Raw genomic sequence first — 11,071 nt, forward strand, 5'->3', positions numbered from 1 at the left:
TACCCTTTCTTATGTGGTTTAAGGTTAAAAAAAACACATTATTTTCCATATACTGTACATTATTGTTGCTCCTCTATGCCCCGCCTTTCTGAAACACATAGATTTTTACAAAGCTCATCATTCTGAGAATCGAGGCGTGCTCTGATTGGCCAGCTATCCAGTGAGTTGTGATTGGCCGAATACCTCAAGCGTGAGATGGAAATGGTACGGCCCTTACTGTATTGTGATGCTGTGTCCCAGCGCATCGACACAAAAACAATAAAAAACCCATTATAAACGACGCATTTGTTGCATCCAGTGGGGACATAATTACTGATTATAATGACTTATACTGTCTTTTTACGCCATGTCTGCATTTGTGATTGGAGAAACGACAGACAACAAGCACTACTCTCAAAGAGAAAGGAAAACTTGAAATCGCATCATATGACCCCTTTAAAGTTATATCCCAGATAAACACAATAGATATGTACAGTAACACACTTACAGCATGTCCTAACTACACGCGATACGACAGAATTCCAGCGAAACGCAGTTTGGCTGTCCACACTACACGCAACGCGACAGAATCAATCAAATATCACAGCCAATCAGAAGCGTGTGTGGGTGGGCTCTCCCTGGAAGACAAAGTGGATATATTCATAATATAATTCATAAATATTAAACCTTTTGAACATTAAAAGTACATACTGAGTGACTGATACCATCTTTGTCATGGAATACGCATGTTGGTTTGCACTGAGTTCGCTGTTTTATTTTCAAGATCTGAGGTAAACTATCTGTTGTTGCTTTCAGTATGGCTGTAACGGTCACGCAGAATGATATTCAAACTCACATTAGACACGTTTAACTTTGAATAAAGCACATAATCAGTACCTGAGATTATCTACTGTCATTAGTTTGTGTTATTGTTGTTCCAGCCGCGACGTAGCAGGAATAGAAACCGTTTCTAAATTAGAAATTGTGCGTGTCGCCGTCGTGGCTAGTTAGGACACAGACTCCAATTAACATGGAAAAGATACCTTTTATCACGTGTCATGGTGTCGTGTGTAGTTAGGATATGGTGTTACAATGCACAGCTCAATATTTAAAACCGTTTAACAACAGTTGAACTTAGTCGATTTTTAAATGTATTTGAAAGAAGTCTCTTATTTTAAGGCTGCAATTATTTGATCATAAATATATATATATAAAAAAAACTAATATTGTGAAATATTTTTACAATTTAAAATAAGTGTGTTCTATTTGAATATATTGTAAAATTTTCTTAATTTCTGTGGAAACTGTAATACATTTTTTCAGGATTCTTTGATGGATAGCAGGCAAAAAAATGTATTTAAAATATTGTCACATTTGATCAATTTAATGCAGCATTGCTGAATAAAAGTTATTAGTATTATTTTTTTTAATCTTACAGACTCAAACCCAAAATATTCCTTATGTTAAAGGATTTTAGTATTGGAAGCTCATGCTTTGCTCTGATGTGCAATCATTTTGAGCGCAAACAAATTTCGTACACTGACCTTGGTAGCCATCGTCATCAATGTCCCCAAGAGATGTGATACACTCTCCAAAATGAGCATTGTATGAATTGTCACCGTTCAATATTGCAACTTCCTCCATCACTCCCTGAACAAACAAGTACAAAAGACATTGTTTATACTCAAAACATTTGTCAGGTTGCATGAAGACACTTACCTTCAAATTTAAGTCTTGGTCATTTATGGCATAATGCAACTTGGTCATTTATAGTGCCATTCAAGTGTTGTTATGACAAAATTGGCATCTTTAAAATTTGGGGAAAATTCACCCAAAAATTTAAATTTGCTGATCCAAGATGTAGATGAGTTTGTTTCTTTATCAGAAGAGGTTTGGAGAGATGTAGCATTAAATCACTTGCTCACCAATAGATCCTCTGCAGTGAATGGGTGCCGTCAGAATGAAAGTCCAAACAGCTGATAAAAACATCGCAATAATCCACAAGTAATCCACACCACTCCAGTCCATCAGTTAATGTATGGTGAAGTAAAAATATGCATGTTTGTAAGAAACAAATCCATGATTAAAACCTCTGGCTAAAATATGAGTCCTCTATCCATAATATTGCTTTCTCCAGTAAAAAAAAGTTGTCTGCAAATATGCACAGATCAAGAACCATTTACTAGTGAGTCCAAAACCTTTTATGTAAGAGGACCACAGAGGATGGACTTTTTTTTTTCTTTACTGGAGGAACCTTTATTATGACATATGGATTCGTATTTTGGCCAGAAGAAAAGGTTTAAAGTTAAAAAGTCTTAATGATGTATTTTTTTCCTTCCAAACGGGTAGATTTTCACTTCACAAGATGTTAATTGATGGACTGGAGTCTTGTGGATTATTGTGATGTTTTTATCAGCTGCTTGGACTCTCAGTCTGACTATTGATATGTTCTGATGAAGAAACAAACTCATCTACATCTTGGATGGCCTGATGGCATTTTCAGAAAATATTCATTTTTGGATGAACTACTCCTTTAATCAGTAACACAGATGTAAATGAACTCACATTGCCACTGCTGAGGTAAACAGAAACCTGGCCTTCATCCCGGATCTCGCTGTACATGGGTGCTCCCACCAGCAAGTCCGACAGTCCATCCGCGTTTAGGTCAACTGCACACAATGAGGAGCCAAAGTAAGAGCCCATCTGAAACCAAGCCGAGCCAAGAGCAAACGGGTCAGGTTACAATGCCATGCACAGGGCACATCACTCCTCCATAAGATGCATTACCTCATACAGTTCCCTTTGGAAGAAAGTCAAGCTACAATTTAGCTACTCTGCCCATATTTGAATGTATATGAAGATGAATGAGAAATGAGAGCCGGTTTTCAGCTAACAGCTTAATTTTGGGCCTTTTTCACACAAAACTAGAGCATGAGTCATATATAGTACGTACTTTAACCCTGTAAAGGCTGACTTATGACATAATAGACAGAAAAATCCTATTTATTTAAATGTATTAATTTATTATATTTTTTATTAATTTATTAATGTATTATTTTTTAATTAATTTATTATATAATTTTTTTTTAAATGGAACTGTTTATTGAACCCTTAGACAAAATACTTTGAAAAAATCATTGTCTTTTTTGCTGAGCATCATATTTCATGCATCAGACTTTTATTTGGTGCAGTTGCTGATATTTATATGGCCAAAAAGTAAGATAAAATATATAAGTAAGAAAATAAATGTATAGCAGTATAGCAGACTACTTCATAAAACTCTACTACATAAAACTCATAATAACATAAATAAGAGATGTCACTCTCATATCTCCCAATAATATGTCTTAGTAAGACTGATGATCATATGTGAAACTCTCATTTGATTTGTCTAAAAAGTATATGGATAATCAAGTAAAGCTAAGTTGCTTCAGTCCAGTACGTGTTCATCTTAAAATATTACAATAAACGTCATACTTTATATAAATCAGTCAATTTTTCACAGCAAGAGACATGTGAACCAACCTCTGAAGGTGGACGTTTTTACCATTAAACTAAAACTAAAAGTGACATGTGCAGTAAGAAAGCATGTACAGTAGTAGATTGTGTACAGCAGGTTTTAGCTAAATTTTAATCATGTGGATAACCACAGGCCTTAGAAATGTATGTATCAAATATGATACAGTAGGCTTTATAGAGATAATTAAGCTTTTGGCTTTTTTAGGGTTTCGATAGTACCAGTCCCAACAAATTCTCAAAAATAATGATTTCTCTGTTCTTCAGAAAAAAATAACTTTTCCTATTAAGTAAATTTGATGGATTATATAAACATTTTACATTTGGAATAAATTACGTTTGTAAATAATTAGAAAACCTGTGCATCATACTCACCATTTTCCCTGAGGCTTCAAAGGTCTTCACAAGAGACGTCCCTTCAATTCTGAAGATGTAAACCTAAAATATGGATGACAATGTAGTTTTGGAATGTCAAAGTAAGAGTAATGTAAACAGAACCTGGAACCAATGATGCAATTTCTGCAAGAAACCACTCACTTTTCCACCACCACTGTCTTGAGGAGCACCGGCCGCCACGTCGATGGTATTCGGGGAGGAGAAGTGACCAGCAGTCACAGCATACCCTAAAAAACACAAATCTGTGACGGACTGACTACAGCATGGAATACTGAAGCGGTTATTAATATCTGAGCAGGTATTACCGAGGTAACTGTATCTGCGAGGACTCCGGTTGTCTTGATTTAGGTTGTAGTGAGTATTGGATGTCATGTTAAACACTTTGACCGTTCCGGTCCAGTAGTAAGAACCAGGTGCACCCATGATAACCAGCTCCTAAGAAACAAAATAAAAAGCAATAGAGATCCATTCAAAAGCTACCAATTTTTCACAGGAGAAAAACACAGAGCTGTTGGTGAGGCTCTGGTTAACCGAAAGCCACAATCTATGTTGTGTTATTATCTGCTGGTAACCCAACCGTGAGCTGAAAGGACAGCTGTCGTTCGTTGTTTTGATCACTCAATGGAGTCTTAAACTGAAGGAGAACTCAAGCCTTTGAACTGTTTTAATTGCTCCACATTGTCACACTTCAAACAAGACAAGTCGTATGTTTTACATGGCCACAGCGATGGATCACAACAGTAGAGTAAGGAGCAAAAATGCCATTCCTTTTCTGCATAGGGATTTTTTTGTGATACTGTATAAATGTTTCAGGACAGGTTGTGAAGCAATGACATATTTACTTCATTTAAAAGCAAGTAGTACATATGACAAAAATGTTTAATTGCTGAAATCAATACTAAGCTATAGAAGAGACATCTGGATTACAGAATCAGAGAACTCAGATTTTTCATACCAATATATTGCATATATATGCAATAAAAATAAAAATATAATATAATAATATAATATAATATACACTCATGCTCGGAGTTCGCGGTCAATAAGATTATTTTAGAATAAACAAATACATTTATTAATATTAAAATTAATACGTTTTATTTCAAATAATTGCTTTTCTTTTGAACTTTCTAATTATCAAAGAATACTGAATAAAAATGTGTCATTGTTTCCACAAAAATATGAAGCAGCACAAATGTGTTCAACACTGATAATCAGAAAATGTTTCTTGAGCAGCAAATCATGATTTCTGAAGGATCATGTGACACTGAAGACAATAAAGTAATGATGCTGAAAATTCAGCTTTGCATCACAGAAATAAATTATATTTTAAAATATATTCTAATAGATAAGTTCTTTTAAATTATTATAGTATTCAAACAGTACTGTCAAAAGTCAATAGTTTTATATAGTTTTTTTGGGCAATGCTTAGAAACCTTGAAAAATCCCTATTAAGAAAACAGAACGGAAAAAATACTTGTGAAATCAAAACCAGTGAAAAAGTTGCGGGTCCCTGTTGTGCTCTAATCGACATACAGTATATAATTTAAAAAAAGCAAAATTTGTCATAAATGTTTGGCTATGAATCTTTGGTGGAAAAAACATTTTCCCTTTTTCCGACACTCATTATCTCAGAGGATACAAATATAAAAGTGTGGGCACATGGAATATCCCTCATGTGTCGAGGAAACGGGGTCTTTACATAGCTGTTTTCAGTTCTATCAAGCCACAAATGGACGCTTTTCACTGCTTTTTCCATTTCACAACGCCTGACTGCTAAAAAACCCACACAAATGCTATTTGACTTGGTCAGTCCTGCCAAACACGTAAAAACAGCACCTCCAGCTGAGCCGACAGCATTCAATCAAGACATCTGTTTTAGACACTTAAGGTCTTGAAGGTCACTTAAGACATTCTGCCAAATGATAAAGTGCCATTGCCATCCAATACAAAGCAGCCGATGCAGATGCCATTCTGCTATGGGTAAATTCCTCTCTGTTAATGTCCAATACTGACTGACCTGAGGTCAGCTTTAATGCAACAAGACAACAATAGTTCTGTTTGAAAACCTAGTGAACTGCCTTGCATTTCCCAGCCATCTCTTAAAATACACAGTCTGATAAATGAATAACACCTCAGTAATCGGAACGTAAAGGGAGTGAGTTTCCAGTCATATTTCGTTCTCGTTTAAGAAAAACAAAGTGAAGAGGGTCAGAGAGTGATCTAGTGATGATATTGATGAACTGTTGGGCATCACATCTGTCAGTCTGTGTTCTTGTATTTGTTCCAGACATTGCATCCAAAGCCTGGACTGCATGTTAATGGATTGGCTGCACTACAGACCAAACACTGCAATGGTCAATGTACAAAACAAAGGGCAAGTGGACAAACAATTTGCAGCCTTCAGCAAACTTGTGCATCACACACAAACTGTTTGAATTCTGTTCAAATTCCTACAGGGATCTGTTCAACAGAGGCTGTGGACACAAACCAACAGGCCTGCTGAGCCAAAGACTGGAATTAATGCAAAGAATTTGAAAAATTGATTATTGCAGAATAAAGTAGTCCATATCACTTCTGCAATATACTAATAGTAAAGTTAATTGAAAAAACAATACAATATAAAAGTAAAAAATAAAATATAAAAGTAATTTTTAAATAACAAATTAAAATATAATAATAGCTATAGCTATTTCCATCAGTGTTACTTTAGTATAATTGATACTAGATTTTATACTGATTATAGTTTTTCTAATACAGGGCTGTCCAAACCCGGTCCCGGAGGGCCGGTGTCCTGCAGAGTTTAGCTCCAACCCTAATTAAACACACCTGAAGCAGCTAATCAAGCTCTTAATAGGCATACTAGAAGCTCCCAAGCAGGTGTGTTGAGGCAAGTTAGAGCTAAACTATGCAGGACACCAGCTCTCCAGGACCGAGTTTGGACAGCCCTGTTCTAATATATTTTAAATTAGATTGTATTCTTCTGTTTTCACTCTAATTTTAGTTTCCATCCTACACAACTCTCAATAGTCATTTGCATATGCGCATAATCAAAAGCATACTGAAAATATTCAGATTAGGGGTGGGCGATATGGGAAAAATATCATATCACGATTTTTTATAGAAATATCACGATTCACGATTTTTATCCCGATTCTTTGTTAGTTTTACTATTTTGGTTTTACAAGTTGTCTGAGCATTACAGCCAAACTAGAAAGACAAAGATGCATGGCAGATATTTAGGCCAAAGTGGGTGAAGATAAAAAATCTTTGTCATTATTTTATTTTTCTTATTAAAAAATAAGAACAAAGATACACATTACAAATACACATAATATACAAATAAAACAAACAGTGCTTTATTTCCAGGTACAATAGGTGTATTTAGCAGAGCATTCAATGAAATTGAATGAACAAATATAAAAATAAAACACTAGATAGACTGATTCCTAAAGCAACTGTATTAAAGTTTTTCAGTCAAGAATAGTGAGTGATTTTTCTCTTTGTGTTTTGTTGTTTTGTTAACGTTAAATGAATAGTTCCCCCACAAATTAATATTCTGTCATCTGTCTGTCAATTCTGTCATAATGTTTTATTTTTATATCATCATTTACTCAAAAGTTGTTTTAAACCGGAATGAGTTTCTTTCTTGTGCTGAACATTTATAAATGCCATTTTGAAGAAGGTGGAAAACCAAACAGTTGCTGGTCCTCAGTGACTTCCATAGGATTTTTCTTTCCTACTATCAAAGTCAATGTAGACCAGCAACTGTTTGGTTTTCCACTGAGTAAATAATGACAGAAATTCAATTTTAGGGTGAACTATCCCTTTAATGACAGTCGACAGCATGTTTAGTGTCCTGTCCCTTTAAGAGCTGCACGCATCTAATATACAGGCACGCATCCGTTTCTCTCTTAACTATTTACTTTCATTTTAGAGATAACCAACTCAGTCTGTATGTAAACCTTGTGTGTTTTGACAGTATTAGCGCAAAATATAACTTAGTTGAGTAATCAGGCGCTGTTAGACAGGCGTTTTAGTGCGCGTGCTTCAGGTGTATGTGCTCAGAACAAGCGCACGTCAGACCAGCGCGCGAATTAAACATTTAACCAGCAAGGCTTGTATGCAAATAATGTACTTTTGCGATCGCGAATAAGTGCAGTGTCCTGTCAGAGTAACTCTACTGCTGTATGTCATGTTGTACAGTAAATAGAGACCGCGGCGCCAGAACTGTATTTGACAGAATGTGTGCTGTAGCGCGATACTACGATATTTCTTCAAAAGCAGATCGTGGAGACATTTTTATCGTCCACGATCAAAAATCGTCATATCGCACACCCCTAATTCAGATGCATATCAAGTTGTACAGTCATTTTAGACACTTCCAAAACTGTTGCAAAAGAGATGGAAATACAATTTTTAAATACATGAATTATGTTTCCATCTTTGTTGCCACAGTTTTGTAAGTGCCTTTTATTGTTCTAAAGAAGGGGGTGTCCCAATACTTTTGTCCATATAGTGCCTGTACAAGTCATTGGTGTTTGGTGACGAGTTTTTGGCTCAGGTCTGCATTTAAAGTCACACCAGAGGTGTTCAGCTGGGATTAGGACTTCCTAATCTTCAAACATCTTCATTTTTGTGTTCTGAGGAATTAAGAGCATCATTCAAGTTTGGAGAGTGAATATATCAATCATACTTTGCTAAATGTGAGTGTTCATACATGTAATCACAGCCCAGACTCGCCAGCCCAGAGCGCCACACATGTGAAAACACATAACATGCTCGTACTTCTACTGACCTCAGTGAAAACGCCTGCGATCCCGGCTTGGCACGAGCCGTGTTCTTCCCCATAGGTCTTCTTATGGTCTGTGAGAGTGAGTAGGGGGACAGAGAGAGCGAGAGAGAGAGCGAGAGAGAGAGAGAGAGAGAGAGAGAGAGAGAGAGAGAGAGAGAGAGAGAGAGAGAGAGAGAGGAAGGAAAAAAACAACAGACCACAAATGATTTCGCTGTGAGCCTGAGCCAGCATTTACTGGAGTTCTTCCAACATTCAATATGGAGTTAGTCAAAGTCCCAACTCCATCCAAGAGGAATCTGGGGGCCGAGAGACAGACTGAGAACGACCTAGCAGCTCCGCGTTCAACGAAAGCTCTCGCTCTGGAGGGCTTTGAGAATGGGGGGGGGGTCACTGTGCTCTCCGGTTACAGAAAATATTGGGCTTGGATCCCCCCATAATACACTGCACACACATATAGGCCCCCGATGGCAACTCACTGGAGTTCCAAAAGATATGGAAGGAAATAAATAACTCGGGAGCTGGACACGGAAACTAATTCTGATCAAGAATCCATGCACCCTCCTTCACTCTTTCCGCAGCAAATCAAAACATTTAGTAAAATACAAGGAATCCTACTGGGATGATGAAATCCAATGCTGATGGAGGCGTTGAATTTAATATACTACAATAACATCTGTCAGAAGTATAATACGTGATGGGGGAAGCGATAAACAGCGAGCATGAGCCAGTTCTGATATTGACAGGTGTTGATTGGCACCGGAACATTCCGGGTTCAAAACAAGTTCATTTCTGTGCATCTGTGGCATGTTGTCGATTACCACAGAACATAGTTTTGACTAATTTCACAGTTTGTAAAAATAAGCAAAAATTGTGTTTGCACTTTGGGGTAAAGCACTGCATTGGGATGGAAATTAAAATATACACTATTCTGAAAGTTTAGCCACAAGACTGAAGCATGGTGACACAACGGTCTTTTGGACATGCACTGTGGTCATTATGTTTGCTGCAGTGTTAATTTTGGCAGGCATTTTTGATTTAGTCTTTATCTTGAGACGAAAATGCTTAATAGTCTTAGTCACATTTTAGTCATTTGAGTCTTTCATAGTTTTAGTCTAGTTTTAATCGACGAAAAGTCATTGCATTTTTGTCAACTTTTAGTCATTACTTTTAGTCAAACTGCAGTTACCAAAATTTATTTTGGTAGCTATTTTATATGTAGTATTCAAACAAAAATAGTCATTAATTCTTCTCTCTTTAGACCAAATCAATTAAGCTTAGTTGTGAGAAATTTGAATCAAGGATTGAATTTGGAAAAACTGGAATAAATTTTCATTTTTTGGTAGAGATATAAATTAAACTCATTTTTCAGATACAGTAGGTTTACTTAACAAGTATACATTTATTTAACATCTTTTGTTGGTTAACATTTATGACAGATAATTAGGAATGCTGTCCATTTAAGACGGAAGGTATGTATGTAATAGCCTACTGACATACATTCAGCTTTCACCCACCTGTTTAAGCTCACTTAAACCATAACGGACTGTATTTCCGTGAGATGCTCTACATGAGAGACATGTGGACTGCTGTGTGTGTATTTGAGCATTGAGAACTGATCGCACGCTGTATGAGAACTGAAGAAGTGGAGCGCGCGCGAGAGAGAGCACTTCTATCAGCGCGTTTCCGCCTATCGCACCTTCACTGACTTTAAGTTAATCGACAATGAATTGTGACTCCCGGGAAAAACGGGACGTCTGGTCACCCACTCCCTAACCCTTCAGGTGCTGAGGCCATTGTTTCAGATCGCTAGTTCGCGTTTTGGTAGGTTATCCGTCCACCGCGGCTGCCATGCAAACGCACCTTATCCAATGACAGAGACACACATTTTGAAAGACAAGACAGTTAATTTAGCCTATAGGATGTATTTTGAATGTCCGGTAGTCCTCAAATAACATGTTAGTCCCGTCTCGTCTTGTTGATGAAGACGCGCATAAATTTCGTCATAGTTTTTATCATCAGATATTAGTTTTAGCTCGTCAACGTCTCGTCTTAGTCACAGAAAAAAGGTTCGTTGACGAATATTTTTCGTCGTCGTCTTCGTCAACGAAATTAACACTGGTTTGCTGAATAACGGCTAAACCGTCCTTTATCTTGATGTGCAAAGAGTCACATATTTAATAAGAGTCAAATATATAACCATCATAACCCCAGATGTGTCCTTCAAACTCCCAGATGATGCCTGATGGGTCATATTTCTCTCCAGCGTGCTGCTTCTTTCTGATTCTGGAGGTGCCAGCGCTTTGATGCCAGAAAACATCAGTCTGAGGTTTTGGAGGAAGTTCAGGGCGCCATAACTCATTGTGAAGCCCGTTGTGAACATGTGCC

At 36.9% G+C, this 11,071-nt stretch overlaps 1 protein-coding gene across 4 annotated transcripts in view; it reads right to left on the reverse strand.

Annotated features, from left to right (window-relative positions):
• The window catches only part of LOC306882672 (integrin alpha-9-like), a 105,538-nt gene that overhangs the window by 71,953 nt on the left and 22,514 nt on the right, over positions 1-11,071 (reverse strand). For all 4 annotated transcript variants that reach the window (XR_013785279.1, XR_013785280.1, XR_013785281.1 and 1 more), the window contains exons 5-10: positions 8,690-8,757; positions 4,197-4,326; positions 4,033-4,118; positions 3,871-3,933; positions 2,545-2,682; positions 1,524-1,629 (exon numbers count right to left, since the gene is read on the reverse strand). Coding sequence is in view for 1 of the 4 variants with exons in the window: in XM_079437484.1 (XP_079293610.1) it covers positions 1,524-1,629; positions 2,545-2,682; positions 3,871-3,933; positions 4,033-4,118; positions 4,197-4,326; positions 8,690-8,757 (591 nt within the window). In the remaining 3 variants the exon portion in view is untranslated. The remainder of the gene's footprint in view (positions 1-1,523; positions 1,630-2,544; positions 2,683-3,870; positions 3,934-4,032; positions 4,119-4,196; positions 4,327-8,689; positions 8,758-11,071) is intronic.

Source organism: Barbus barbus, assembly GCF_936440315.1.
Source record: "Barbus barbus genome assembly, chromosome: 16".
NCBI lineage: Eukaryota > Metazoa > Chordata > Actinopteri > Cypriniformes > Cyprinidae > Barbus > Barbus barbus.